This window comes from Pelmatolapia mariae, linkage group LG6 (genome assembly GCF_036321145.2).
Source record: "Pelmatolapia mariae isolate MD_Pm_ZW linkage group LG6, Pm_UMD_F_2, whole genome shotgun sequence".
In the NCBI taxonomy this organism is placed as follows: domain Eukaryota; kingdom Metazoa; phylum Chordata; class Actinopteri; order Cichliformes; family Cichlidae; genus Pelmatolapia; species Pelmatolapia mariae.
In genome coordinates this window covers 24,705,791-24,721,362 of record NC_086232.1, presented here as the reverse complement: position 1 = coordinate 24,721,362, position 15,572 = coordinate 24,705,791, and the positions used below count along the sequence as shown (strand labels likewise).

The 15,572-nt window shown below is 41.4% G+C and overlaps 1 protein-coding gene across 1 annotated transcript in view; it reads left to right on the top strand.

The window, feature by feature from the left end:
• Positions 1 to 1,694: 1,694 nt before the first annotated feature.
• Positions 1,695 to 15,572, top strand: part of klhl5 (kelch-like family member 5) — a 35,983-nt gene continuing 22,105 nt past the window's right edge. The window contains exons 1-2 of the mRNA XM_063476313.1: positions 1,695 to 2,529; positions 8,385 to 8,573. Of these exons, the coding sequence (XP_063332383.1) occupies positions 1,913 to 2,529; positions 8,385 to 8,573 (806 nt within the window). The 5' untranslated portion in view covers positions 1,695 to 1,912. The remainder of the gene's footprint in view (positions 2,530 to 8,384; positions 8,574 to 15,572) is intronic.

Genomic DNA, 15,572 nt, shown 5'->3' with positions numbered 1-15,572 from the left:
GGTTGGCAACTCTAATAATTAACCGTATGAACAAAATAAAGTTCAACATCAGTAACATAGCACCCACCCAGCTGTATAGAAACTCCGTCATGCTAGCTAGTACGCAGTACGAAAATGTCAGCATACCGAAAATAAACTCCACCTAAACTTGGTTTATATCTGACTCCGATAGACTACAGGTCATAACTTCTTACCTGAAGTTCAGTTCACCTGACACTCGGACAGGCGGCCGCTTCGGGTCTCTCCTCTTGCCTCCCTTTTCCTTCATCCACCTGCTGGCTTCCACCACTTGCTAATGTTACTGAATCTGTGGAAGCTCCGCGATAGCCACCACACTAAGTAACGAATAACGAGCCTATCTAAATCCCAGTAACGAGTAACGCGTTCCTGGTTTTGGCATAATAACTAGTTACCGTGCTCGTTACCACAATAATAACGTAGTTACTGTAACGCGTTACTTAATAACGCGTTAGTCCCAACACTGTGTATAGGTAGTTGGAAAGCATGATTCTGCTACAATTAATATTAATTTGTTGAGGCTATTCTGCACTAACAGTCGATGGTTTTTTGTACTTTGGGGGCAAACATGGTAAAAAGTTCTTAAACAGCACTTTTCTACTCTATCTAAACACTCACGCTTTACACAACATGCCTATATCTAAGTTCATTAAGTGCTTCTATCTAACATTCACACTCCAATGAAGGCATCAGAGAACACCTCAGGGTTCAGTATCGTGCCCAAGGTTACTTTGGCACAAGGGCTACGGCAGCCAGGTACTGAAACACCAACCTTCTGACTAGTGGCTGACCTGGTCTACCTTCTGCACTACAGCCACCCCCAATCTCTCCTGCTTTACTTCCAGTCTAAGTTATTTTTGCACTTTTATTACTGTAATTATGGATTCTACCCTGTAGCCTGTAAAGGTGGCCCACTGCACAGGTTTATTAATTATACAGGGTGTGACTGTGGAGTTTGGTTTATAACCTGTGATTTGGGGACTTGTGCATGTGTGAGTGCAAGCAAAACTGCAACAGTTTGACAGTATTGCCTCTCCTGTGTTTTTTTTTAATAAAAGTGCAAAGTGAGTTAAGTCAGATACCCCCATTAATACTTTTTAAAGCTAAAAAAGTTTTAAGTTGCATTTTTTTGAAGTAGTATTAAAGAGCAGCAACAAAATGTTCACTCTGCCAACGCTGTATTTTGCAGCAGGCTGTAAACATGCATTTTAAGGCTGTACCGTTAGACATTTTAACATGGCGGCCCGTGGGGACTGACTTTAGGAGGCAGCCTCAGGCACCAAGTGAAACAGCAGTTTTTCTTTTTTTCAGCTTTGAAGGTTGCATCCTTTTAGTAAACAAGCAATTTCACATTTTTCACGGACTTCTTACATTTTCCAGAGTGCTCTGGAATTAATCGATAGAACCAGAAATTACTTTATCGATCCTGAAAACAGTTAGCAGCAGCCCTAGTTGGTCGTTATTTTCATTTTGATCGACTAATCGACCTCAGCGCGCACAACAAACTGCCTGTCTGCTGGCTTCCATCTCCTATTAATTAATATCGACTGATTGTCTGGCCTGTTGAGTAATGACGGGGAAAAAGACGGTGATGGTGATGGTCCACTCTCTTTCAGCTCTGTGTCATTTGGCAGAGCTGTGACATGAACGTGTCCTTGTGGCAGATGTTTGTGGTTACTTGAAATGCTCTGGCTCTTAAGAGTAGATCTCCTCCTCCTCTCTCCCACTCTCTCTCTTTGTGTGTCTATATACTCCGCTATATTCAGCTCACTCCTTCAGTCGCGGTTACCGGGCGTGCGGTTGCCAGGAGAGACGCGCGTGCAGTGCAGTGTACAGTTTTAACGGCAGAGCGGCACGGGATCTCCCCCGCCATTTCCTCGTGTCGAGCCCTGGAATGTCGAGTAGCGGCTCGGGCTCTTCCTCGCGGAAGGAGTTCGATGTGAAGCAGATCCTGAGGATCCGATGGAGGTGGTTCGGTCACCCCGCGGTCCCTCCGCCTCACTCCCCGCCGCTAGGAGACTACTTCCCCGGCAGGAGAGCGGGCGGCAGCTCCGGAGACGGACCCTCAGTTAGCGGCTCTAGCAACTCGAATTCAAATAGCGTAAACCCCAGCGCGGGGAGTCACGGCGGTCTGGTGGCCAGTGGCAGCGCTGGGTCTAACCTGTGCAACGGCAGCGGCAGCAGCAGAAAGTTTGCTGATCCGGCTGGGAGCCGGGGCGGTCCGGGAGGAGCGGCAGCTGGAGCGACGGGGAGCTCCTGTCCCCGCTCGTTCAGCCAGCCAGAGTGCCGAAGCTCCTCCGCAGCGCTGTCCTGGGTCTCCCCGCCGCCTCAACGTCGCTCTCGCCCCGTGACGAGCATGGAGCCCCCCGGGGAGGCCCCTGCACCCCAGCTGGTGCCCGAGCCCCCCGGGGTTGAGGAGGAGGCGGCGGCGGCGGCGACAGCAGCGGTGGCGGCAGCAGCATGCAACGAGGAGAACAACAACCACCCGGAAACAGACTCCAGCTCTTGCAGGTAGTAGTAGGGGGATGCTGTTGGCAGTTTTCTGACTTTTCAGGTGAAAGTTGTGAGCAGAATTTCTGCACTTAGTTGTGTGAAAGACGCACACTTCTCTGAAAAGTTTGAACAAGTGGAGAACTCCTCGGTGTTAGCTTCAACTTATCAGAAGAGCATTTGGCGAGCTGTAATTCTTCTAGTTGGGCTGTTTGCAGTGTAGTGCGTTGTTAAGATGGGATCTACTTTCATTTATTTTGGGATCAATAATGTGTTGTAGTAGGCCAAACATTAAGGACAAATGAAATGGCTTAAACAAGTACAATAGCTCAAAAAGAATAAATACAATTAAATAGAAAATGTGAATTTATTTTCTTTATTGTTCACCTCCTTTTGATCTCTGGCGCACACAGGCTCTGTGGAAGCTGAATTCCCCCCCTGATGAGTTAATAGAATAAGAAGGCTGTTCAGACAGCATGCTCTCACCACTCCCAACATGCAGACAGATGGAAAAATGGATAGAGAAGGTGAGGGCTGAGTACATTTGGGTGTGGTGCACTGATTTCTCCCTCCAACCAACTAATGAGGCTTCACCAGTCAGGCTCTGTTATTAGACGATGCATGCAAACACAAACAGAAATTCACTCTTGTGCATATGGGATTTTCAGAGTCATTTACAATATGACTCCAGGGCTGAGCTCTGCATGTTGCTGCATACTGCACTTGACATTTGTATTGTTTTGTTTTCAGCATCAGAGTCCAAGGCTTTTATTCTTAATCCTGAGGGTTCTGCATGCTTGTGTTCACATGCGGAAAGAAGTGTGTTGCATCTGTGTGGCCATCCAGCTGTAGTGGTGTGAAAAAGCCATTTAATTAATAGTTGCCTTGGAGATAGGAAAACAGGGTAATTAGGATGTCCTAACCACACTTATATTATTGTGATGCAGTTGTAAAATACGGGCAATGTTTAGGCAGCTTCTTTAGGTGTGTTTGCTATACAGGCAAAATGCGTCTGGTAGCCTTCTGTCGTACTCCCCATACACATCAGAAAATATAAAAGGTTCATTGGAAACAATGCACGCACATGTGTGCACACACAGCTTTCATCAGAGCCAAAGTTGATATACCTATTTTTTAAAAACCGATTCATCTTTGTTGTCTCTTCATGAACTTGTTTTCACCGCAAATGTGTATGTTTCTGCTTGTGAAGGAGAAAACTGAGGTCTTAAAAATACCTATTGTTATGCAAGGCTTAATGTCGTATCTTCAGTGATGATGGGAGTCCGGCGGCGCTTACACGGCAAATTACTTCTGCCTAATAGTAACACAAGCACGCACACACGCACACGCCTCGTTAACACGGGCAGAGAAAATTTTTACTGCATGAGTCTGAATGGAAACGTATACGGACGAAGCCATGTCCTTGCACACATTATTGTTGCCATACCAACCCAGACATTAGTGTATGCTGCATACATGTGTAGCTTTTCAGCATGTTTGTTTTGTGGTGTGTGGGGGTTTGTTTGTGTGTTTCTCTGTGCGATTCATCCTCAGAGAGCTCCTGTGTACAGTGTGATACTCCAAAACACGGGTGGCAGAATCCCAAATGGGATCATGGGAAGGGACGCGCACAGAATCCCAGAGCGACTGAAGGCGCTGCTCGGCTCCACTCATCTCCTCCTCTCCTTTTCACTTTCACACCCCACCCAGCTTTCCCTCGTTTAATCCTGGTGTACCTCCCTTACTTACCCTTTTTCTCCTCCTGTCCCACATTCATCTCTGCCCACCCCTGGCCACTCATTGCCCTCCCCCTCCACCCCTTCTTTTTTTCCCTTGCTAATGTGTTGGGAAGTGAGCGTATTAAAGAGGCTGGGAGAGAGACACCCAATGACAGTTGGGTGAGTGCCCTTGCCTGGTGCGGGGGTTTAAAAAATCTGGCTTCATGGTGTTGATTTGCCCTAGACACACACTCTCTCTTCCTCCTTTCTCTCTCTGTCCATATTGAGTGGTTGCCAGGCTCAGTTAAGGGGACTGGAAGGCAGCGTTCCCCTACTTCAAAGCCGTCTCCTCTGGCAGTATTTAGCCACACCATTCGTCTACAGACACAAATCCACACACACACACATGCACATGCTAGAGAGCAGGAAAGCCAGCCAAAAAGCCTCCTTGGAGGGTTGGAACAGGATAGGGAAGAGGGAGAAAATTGAGGCAAAGATGAATGTTGGGATGAGGTGGAATGAAGAGAGTGAGTAATGAGATTAGTTGGAGATATGAAAGTTGGAACAGGACAGAGAGAGAATGCACATAGGCAGAGATGAGCCTTGCTGTATCACGTGATTACACTAAATGTGTGCATAAACACACCAGGTGCACTTTTTTTTTTTTTAAAACAGAGTGAGAGTTTGTTCATTAAAGTCACAAATGAGTTCTTATCTCGTAAGACCTAAGCTTGCATTAACTTGGTTTGAAACGGTGACCTTGTTATGCCTGCTCTAACATCAAGCAGGTGCGGACCTCCGCTTAAGAGGTCGCTTTTCTGTCCACATAAATGTAAATCTGTCGGTTATTGATAAATAAAGGGTCTTTAGCTAGAAAAATGGTTCATTATGTTAGGGCTATCAAAAACCCAAACAGAGTCGAGCCATTAAATCTTGTGTTACATCTCCAGTCTCTCTAGATCCTTGTCGGGCTTGAGCATCTGAGAGTTTTGTATTTTTAAGACATTTTTATAGACACAAGCACTAACTATTAAGCTGGCTTATATATGTTGTTAGCTCACCGTTATTACAAAGTGTTAGACATAGAAACAGCCTGGCTCCATATGGAGTGGTTCACACATTCGCCTAACAAGCAAAAGATCCTGATTTCGAGAGGAGAATCAGATCCCATGGGGATTGCATCAGGAAGAGTGTCCGGTGTGAAAATGGAAGCAGCTGGAGAATGGAGAAAAGTTGCTAAAACAAAATAACTTTTTTTTTTTTTTTTTTTAAGGAAGAAAATGACAACTAGATGAATGTTAGAACTTAACAACATTGACCCTCAGTTGTTCAGCTCACATCTGTCCACTTATGTTCCCTAATTAAGGTAGGATAAATCATTCCCTGCTCTCACTCTCCTGGATGCGCCGTTAACCCCTCAGCAGCGTTGTATCTAAAGGTGGAAAGCCAGCTTTGCTTTCTGTGTCACTCGGGAGACAAAAAGTGGTAATGCTGATTTTATTTTCCACAACAGATTTCATTTTCACACACAAATTTCCTAATTTATTTTTATATTCAATTATAATCACATTAAGAATATTTGCAACAGCCTCATTATATGCAGTAGCAGGTTATTAGGTTTGATGCTGAGCAGGCAATAGACAGTATATTGGGGATGGCTGTAGCCACTCTGAAGTAACACTCCAGTTTGTAGACTATTGTTTTGAATCCTTAAGTTTTTTGTTTCTTTGTTTTTTAACTAGGACTAGCTAGGGGTGGGTGATATATCCTCAAATTTCTATCACACTATTTCAAGGAAATTTGCAATAATTATATTTATGACAAGATGCCAGCAGCAACAGCATTAGAGTTGCTGCTGGCAACTCTAAAAGGCAAAAGCTGCTGGCTTAATACTTAACCTTGGAAGTTTTCAGGAGTCTGCACAGTATTGTCACATAATACAGTTTAAACTGAAATGTAGTTTCTTTCTGGGATGTTGTATCTTGGGTCGAGCTATTTAACCAGCTACTTAAAGCGCTTCTGTTGCACCATTTCCATCCACTGTTTGCTTTTCCTGTTAATGCTAGCAACAGCTGATGTGTTTACTTGGGCTTGCACATCAGCTGTTGCTAGCACATCCTCCTCCAGCCGAGCCTTTGTAGTCTGGTTGTACTCGATGATGCCTCAAGCGGTGAAGCACATTTGTTGTTTCCACCTTTAGCAAGAAGCAAGCAAGCAAAGTGTGCTGCTTTTGTTGGAGGTTGTCGAAGTAGCTTTCTTCTCTTTTTAGTTACTAAACCGTCATCGGGGAGCTAACACGCTCTCACTCTCAAACATGCCTGGTCTTGTGCCGTTGCCAGGCTTGCTAGGGAGCGCAAGCAAGCTGCATCACTCTGATATTAGTTTTCCTGAGCAAAGGATTTTTTTTCCACCCCAAAAGAGCCAAAGAAAAGTCATAAAATTTGTAATAAATCTCTCTCTTTTTTTTTTTTAGTATGAGTATTGATTTTGTTTTCATTTACTCAGTCTACATTTCTGTTTATTAAAAGGCTAAAAATAAGAGGGAAGTTCATAAAGTAACAGTAAAACGGTCTCTTTTCCTGTATTGTGCATGCATCAATTATGTATACATGCTTAGTCACTGCCTAAAATGCCCTTTCTGAGTTGGGTGGGGGACCAAAAATACAGTTTTAATTAAGATGCAGATTTTGTCTGTAGAAAAACATCTCAAAGGAAAATGTGTATACCCATAAACAGAAAGAAAAGGATGCATCCATCTTTTTAATATACAGTCTATGTTGTATACAGGACCTTTGGAGGTTGCCGTGCTCAAAACAGCTGCCTGCTATGTCTGAGGAAAACAGATAAGACTTTTGGGACTCAACACAAAACAGTAAAAGGTGTAGGATGGAAAATCTAAAACAGTGAACACAAATAACCATGTAAAAATTCATGGTCAGGTGGTAATTCCCCAGTACTAAAAAAAACAAACAATTTTTAACTACACATTCTTTTGAGCTAATGAATCCCATATTTAATGTCAGTGCTGTAAAACATTTTCATCTCACGAAGAAATTCTGAGGAAATGTCTGTCGATATTTATTGTATTTAATGAATGTCAGAATTAGTCAAATTTCATATAGTAGAAAGAGAATAACAGAAATTTACAACAAAAGTGCAAACATGTATAAAAAAATATGGATCGGAAAATATGTATAGCAACTTCAAATGCCAAGTGATAGTTAAAAAGAGGACATGCTACACCAATACATGACAATGATTTCTGAGTAAATAATCCAATCTCTAAATTGTTTTGTACAAAAGTCACATTTTGTAACACCTTTTCCACAATTTATGTCGGTGTATCTCTTCCTAGCTTTCTCTTTATTCATTCCTGGTAGAACATGCAAGTGAAAAATTGCAATTTAAGACAGTTTGACTTGAAACAGCTTGAGCTTTGAGCACACACACACACACACTTCACTAAAAGAGTGTGAGTTCTCTCCTGACTGTGGAGTTGAATTCATATTATCCTTGGAGTATCAGTTTATTTTTTATGTCTTTGTGCTGCAGGGCCAGTCCTGCCTCTTCTGCTGTTAAATTAAAAATGGAAGTACAGCACTGGCTCACATAAATTAAATGCTGGTTTGGGAGCCATGATGGCTGATAATTCACAGGGTAGCTCATCTCTGACAAACACGCATGCACAGATAAACTCAACAGTAAAGTCGAAGCCTTCCTGGTCCTAAACCCTGCTCTGCCTCCTGTTGTTGGTATAGATGCAAGGAAACTGGTTGCCATTAGGGAGCAGAGTAAATTACTGCATATCCTATGGGCTTAGCTCCCATAGCTATTTAATTGGCAGATTTTCTTTAAAGAGGGCTAAATTTATCTGACCATTTACTCCTAGTAATTGAACCATTAAAGATCTTTTGTCTGCTTCTGGCGACATACAGTAACCTTGTTGAAAAGTGAAGAAGAGAGCGAATACGTGTGAGGGAATGATACAAAGAGGGTACATTAGATGACTCAGAACAGCTGGTGTAGCTCTCTTCACACATCTGTCTCTTTGTTCACCAATAAATCCACTGAAAGTTTCTGTCTCTTTCTCTTTCTGTCTTTGTCCGTGTGTGTTTGTTGAATGTTTGTCCTTGTCTGTGTGCCATTGTGTGGGCGCAGGACGTCTAACAGTAGTGCCACGCTGTCCTCATGTGTGTCAATGGAGCAGTGCGCGTGTCCAGAGGAGTGCATGTTTACCGCTCTGTCCCATGCTGATGTCACCTTCCGCAAGATGGAGGGCTACCTGCGGACTAGACAGCTTTGTGATGTCATACTGGTGGCTGGTGAGAGGCGAATACCTGCTCACAGGTAGGAGCAAAGGAGCACTAAAATTCTAATACACGGACAGCAAAGGCTGTGATGCTAATGGTTATTGTCATTACTACTACATTCGGTAACACTTTATAATGCGGTTTGCAATTAAGAGCGTAATTCCACTGTAATTGAATGGATTTTTAGTGTACTGTATTTGAAATTACAGTGTAATTGTATTTACTTACAAATACTTAAAGTAGATATACTACAATAAATAATTATACTATGAGTTAATTTTTAATTTAAGTAATGTATAAGTAATTTTAGGTAGTACATGACTTCTAGGTATTTTACAGGAAACGACACTCATTTTGAAAGTTGTATCTAATAATGGTTGTGAAAAAACAAAATTGAAGTTAGACTTTGTTTCCATCATCAAGGTCAGATAAGCCTGCAAATTTTGATGGTATTTATTATTATTAGTTATTTATTTTTAATATAGAAGGGAAGAACGACCCTTATCACATTTATAATGGTAAAATACAAGAATAATTGAATAATAGAATATCGATCATCCACATCAACATAATGAATATTACATAAAGATGCAAAAAGCCAAGATTAATCCACTCTGTAAAATGACCCACGCCCTGAAAAGTCTAATTTGTTTAAATATTGTTTGTTTTTCTGCAAAATGACAGTGAAATTGTACACTAGTACTTAAATTTAGATACAGTATAATTATTTATTAGTTTCCTGTAAAGCAAAAAAACTGACTTACCTTATTCTAGTGTAGCTACCTTTAAGTATGTGTATTTAAATATAATTACATTGTAATTTCAAATAAAATATATGGAAATTCCAATAGTGCCCTTAGTCACAGGCTGTATTATAAAGTGTAAGTGATCAAGGAACTGACCTCACAGCCCATTGTTCATTCAGTGGGCTAGTTTCAGTCATTGTGTAATTGTACTGTTTATAAGGTTGGGGAAAAGTCACTTGGATGAGTGACGAAACATTTCTTCCACTGAAAACGCTACGTCCAGATGAACACAATCAGCCTTTTGGGATATAAAGTGTAACCTTTGTAAACATTTGTTAGTTTTGTTTATGATTAATAATGATAATGATTTCCCAGAGCCTTCTGTAACAGAAGTTCAAAATCCTTACAAAAGTAAATCAAATCAAATCTGATCAATGAGTAGCCCACTGTCATTACTACATTATTACAGTAAATGATTATATTATAAAAAGAGCACTTAGTAGTAATAGTCAGCCCACGCCTGTCTTTGTATGTGGATCTCTTTAGGGAGTGTTGACTGCTTCTGAAGTCTGTAATAAGTCATCATGCTCAAATAGTTCCCTTAGTTCCCAAAAATAAAAAACTGAGGGAACTCAAAGGTTTTAAAAACTGTCCAAATTATTTCAACTTGAGGAAAGCGAGTATTTTATCAGTGCTCCAGCTGAAATATTTGTAAAAACACATAAAAGTCTTCTATAACAGTGGGTGTAAAGGAAGATGAAAACCCAAATAGCATTGAAGTTAAGCTGCACACACAGGGAGCCATTCAGTCGTTGTGTATGGCTGTGAAGCTGACAGTTTGATTTCGTGCCCATTATAAAACTCCACCCTTTTGGCCTGGCCTCCTTACCACCACACTGGGAACAACAAACCTTTCAAGTTAAGACTCTGCTTAACCTTTTAATTAACTGATTACTATACAGTGTAAAGGAATATTTCACTACTTGAATGTGTGTTTTGTGTTACACTTGATCCCTCCACTGTTACCTTTAAAGATAATGGCATTACAAAGATAGTGGATGCGTTAGTGATATAAATTGATATCCTAATTTATTTAATCCTTTCAGTAGCATGATAGTACTGGGATTTGGTTAGATTTTTTTGTTGGAAACGAACAGATAAACTAGATAAACCAATGGAACGGCACTGGAGCCTATATTTAAACATGCACACCACGCCAGATTTTCTGTGAGCCAACATAACCAACTTCAGTGTAGTTTTTTCACTTTCTATGGTTTCTGCTTGCCACATCGCTGTGAATCTCTCCCTGTGTGGACGCAGCTTTAGGCTAGATGAAATGTAATGTTCTGCCACTTCATGGCTTGCTATCATTGTGTTTTTATTATATCAGCGGTCTCAAACTTGCACTGTTGGCACTGTCATCTCAGTGGAGGGCCACTTTAGTGCTCAAGTAGTACAAACAAACAAACAAACAAGAAAACACCCACAAATATTTGCGAAAATGTAGTGTTTTGTTTGTTTTTTAAAATTTCTAATATTGTATAAAAAGACTAAACTGCAAACATGAACACAATTTTACCCCCCCCCCCCCCCCCCCCCCCATTCTTAACTAACTGAAGCCTTCATTGAACTACCAAATAAACAAATTGGTACTCTCTTTTTAGCCAGACACGTGGCATCACTTCTGCTATAATTTTGTTCATATTTAACAACATAAAAATGCAGACATAACTGTACACATTAGTTTTTGACTGCTAGTGAAAATTGTTTTCTTTACACATGAATCGCTGAACTAACAGAGCTAATCCCTCAACATGTTTGTACTCTCTGCTCATGTTGCCTTCATATTAAATAATTTTTTGCTTCTTAAAGAACTTATTTTAACATTGAACTCAACAACAAACATATCCTCCCTAGCAAAAAAAGTAACTTCAGGGGCCAGATTGCTTTATATTTCTTCATGTCAACATACACGTAGGGGTGACGTGGGCTGCAAGTGGCCCCTGGGTTGCGAGTTTGAGACCCCTGTATTACCGTACTTTCCGCACTATAAGGCGCACTTAAAATCCTTTAATTTTCTCAAAAATCGTCAGTGCGCCTTATAATCCGGTGCGCCTTATGTATGAATTCTGGTTGTGCTTACTGACCTCGAACTGATTTTATTTGGTACACGGCGCTCAAAAATCTGTCAAAAAATGTAGTACAACTTTTGTAAGCTACGAAGCCGCACCGCTTAATGGATTGTCGGAGCATTACGGCTACCGTAGTCAGGAGCCTCGCGAACTCGGAGTAATCTGGGTCTAAAACTCCGTCCGCTTCAGGTCCCAAAGTCAAACGAACACTGCAGCACATTGAGAGTTAAAAACTGTCTATATTCTTTCAACTTTAATAAAATGATCAGCGTTGCTGCTTTACCAGGTTTAACAACTACGTTTAACATCCAGGTATCCATGAAAACAGAATTTATTAAATTTAACGGAGTTAGAAGTTAGCAGGAAGTTAGCTCGCTAGTTTCACTAGTTACCTAAATATGATATACCATGTTCTTACTGAGAGATTTCTGAAAAAATTAAAATGTACAGCTCTGCTATCACTTCCAACATAAATGAAGACAGAAAACTAAACAGTAGTGACGTTTATAGGGTTACTGAAGTTGGGCTAGCTGGTATATAATGCTGTGCTATGTGATCGCTAGCGACACAGCTATGTTAGCATAATACAAAGCATAACACAGTGAAGCTGGAGGATGAACCGCTAACTAATTTAACGTAAGGGTTCCCGATGGTTTTTGACAAATGCAATCGCATGGCAGGATGCTGTAAACAGACCAAACTTCAGTCAGGAGAACAACGGAGATAATCCATCCACAAGATGAGGTTAGTCATTAATATACTGCAACAACATGGGAATAGAGCAGCTGCGAGAGAATTCAACATTAATGAATCAATGGTACGGAAGTGGAGGAAGCAAGAAGAATGAGTTGAGTAAAGTTTGACTTATCTGACTGTTTGGTTTCACTTAATGCGCCTTATAATCTGGTGCGCCTTATGTATAAAAACAGACCCATTCATCGACAGTGCGTTTTATAATCCGGTGCGCCTTATGGTCCGAAAAATATAGTATATCAATATGTATGCTAATATAAATAAATCATCCCAGTCTATCTCTTTTAAAAGATTAAGGGCAGATGGTGAGAATTCTCGTGATAAAAAAAAATACATTGAAAGTCGGTCAGTAAAGCACAGCACCTGAAGATACAAGTGCCATCATATATATGAAGAAGACACTGAAAACAGACAAAACTTCAGCCAAGAGAGTGCATCAAATGACACCAACCTAAAAGTGTTTAGTTATTAATATAACTCTTCTTGGTTTGAATTATTTTACCACCAAAAAGTCATGATCCCGAGAATAATCTTCATGCCAAAATCTGAGCTGTAAAGACAGTAAATATTTTCAAAAGCCCTGACAGTGTCCAGGACATCATGAGCCTAAGGGCTGGCACAGTCACTCTATAGTAGCTTAGCTTAAATAATAGTGCTAATATAAAGCTGTAGAGGACGAGAGTGATAGCCTGAATAGTTTTTTTGGACTCGTGTCAGTACAAAAAACAGTTGGAAAGAAACAGCGTTTAAAAAAAATAAAGAGAGAGAGACAAGAGCCTCGGCCAAAAAAAGGGGGGATCGATGTGTCATCTGCTTAATAAGCAGATTGCGCTGACACAATTTGTCAACAGACAGACATGAACACCTGCCAAGGTGCTCAGAACTAATTTTGATCCCACTTCAGTTTGTTTCTCCAGGACACGCACACACAGACTCACAAGGCAAAAACAATACAGCAGCTGGAAATAGTGATTCTACTATCACATACATGCAGCAGCGTTATAATTAACTCCCGAATGAAGTGCTGACACATGCACCACAACATCTGAACACGTGCACCTACACTCACGCATGAACACACGGGCACGATGACACATATACTGCACACGCAGGATGTTTGGAAAGAATCTCTCACAAACAGCAGAACCACAGTCGTGCTCCTAGGATTTATTTTTATAGTACCTCTGTACCATATGTACCAGAGTCTGTTTGAACCATGCATCAGTCACATACCTCTTATAGCCCCCCCCCCCCCCAACACTCCACTGCACCGTCGGTGTTACTCCCTGGGCATATGGCCACTGGCGAAGCAGCAGGGTCCATCTGCAGGGATGAGACAGAAAAGTGGCCCTCCACCAGCAGAAAGGCTTCTTTTCTCTCTTTCTCGCCTTCCTCTTCTGCCTCATTTGATTTAGTCCTCCAGGCACAGATGGTGACAAACAAAAGACCCTGCTGTAGGAGAATCTTAATGCTGCATGTGAAAGAGTGTGTTGGCGTCTGAAGTATTTGAGTGTTCGTTTGTCTCAAATGTGTGTGTGTGTGTGTGTGTGTGTGCCAAGCGGTAGGAGTACGACATCTTTGTTTGAAAGTGGTTGTTTTGTTAGGGATTGATTTTGTTATATGTGTAGGATAAAAGTGCTTTTCTGGGACTAAAATATACACTCCCTCTCTCTCTCTCTCTCTTTATCTTACATGTAAACAGACAAATGCAGCGTACACGCTGAGTAGGCTACTTGTACTGCGTGTAGCTGCTTATCTCTTGCGGAGTTTGTTGCAAACAGTGCACTTTGAGGAAAACCCAACCCAACCCAAAACTCTGTGAATGCATAAATATGTTGAGCACAGTTGTACCTTTTAGTCTCTGGGGCAGCACATTATGTTGCAAATCTATTTTTGTACCTACTTCTCTAAGCGCTGCCTTCACCGATTTTTAGTAAGTATACCATTACCTTTTTTTTTGTTTTTGTTTTTTACCATCACTGTATATCGACTGATAGGTAGGTGCGCTGCGGTTCATTGTTTCCATTACTGCAAGACCAAGAGTCTTCAGTTTTGCTGATACACTGTGGGGGAGAATAGACTGTAGGGGCCTTTAGGAAAGCCAATAGAAACAGCTATGAGCTGAACTTTAACAGAGGGTTTATAAGGTTGGTTTTACAAGAATAAAGACTTTGATGAGGAAAACTAACTGGTGGATTTTGCCAGTGTACATCTGGTTAACCTCAACCCCTCTGTTAAAGGGCAATGCACAGCCACTTCCAGGAGCTTTTTTCTTATATGAACCACCCAGGTCTGTTTGCTCTGCAGAGGATGTGACAGTTCACAATGGGTCCTGCTCAGAGTATTGTAGTGTGTTGTTGCTATAGCTGAAAATGTAATAGACTGATATGTTTTTACAGCTTAACCCAAGTGTGATGTGAATGTGTGTAGTAAATCTGATGGTTCAAACCATACGTAGCATTTGGATTTATTCTCTGTACTAAAGTCTGTACTAAATTTCAAGGCTTTGGCTGAGAATGGAGTTTTGAGGGGTAACCATAGGTAGTGCACATACTTTAAAATCAATTACAGCAATATATGGAAGAAATCTGTGCTTTTCCTACCATCTGATAAAATATACAACCAATACACATGAGCTAATGAAGACCCAATTAACAAAACTGCTTCAGGTAAAAAGCCCCAAAATGGATTTATATAGGAAATCCCTGGACTGGCAGCAAAGCTACCAGTTAAAGGTCCTTCTCTTCTAACTCTGTATTTCAGTTGGTGTAGAAAAAAGTTGCAGTATCCAAGCAAGTCTTTCTCACGACCTGCTTGTTATTTTTCCCCTCTCTGTTTTTCCACTACTGTGTCTCTATACCGAGCAGCACATCCACACTGAAACACAAACAGACACACTGTTCAGTTTCCAGCGCTTGCCCTCCTTTCCTGAGTCCAACTCGTCTGTTTCCTGCTCTCTCCACTCTGGCATTTTGTCTTCTCTCTGCTCTTTCCATTACACGTTGACACACTGCCTGTCTTGTCTCTGTCTTCAGCGCAGTGCATTTGTGTTTGTGTGCAAATAACCCAGTGCTGTATACAGCCTGTGTCGCTCACAGCTAGTCAGACAGAGACCCATGAAAAATTAAGCGAACGTGTTTGTGTGTGTGCACCAGGGAGAGAGGGATTGGGGGAAAAAAAAGATACCTGACTAGAATACTGGCAGAACGACTTCCTGCTGACTGTAGTGTATTTTTGACATCTTTGTCTGCACAATAAACACACACGCACTTGCACACACGCTCACACAGCTCTGCTCTGCTTCAGGCTATCTGTCAAGGTCCCAGTGTCACACTCAGTAATGAGATTATACACATTCAGTGCATGCACACACTCATGTTCAAGTAGCCACAAACAAAGCCAGTT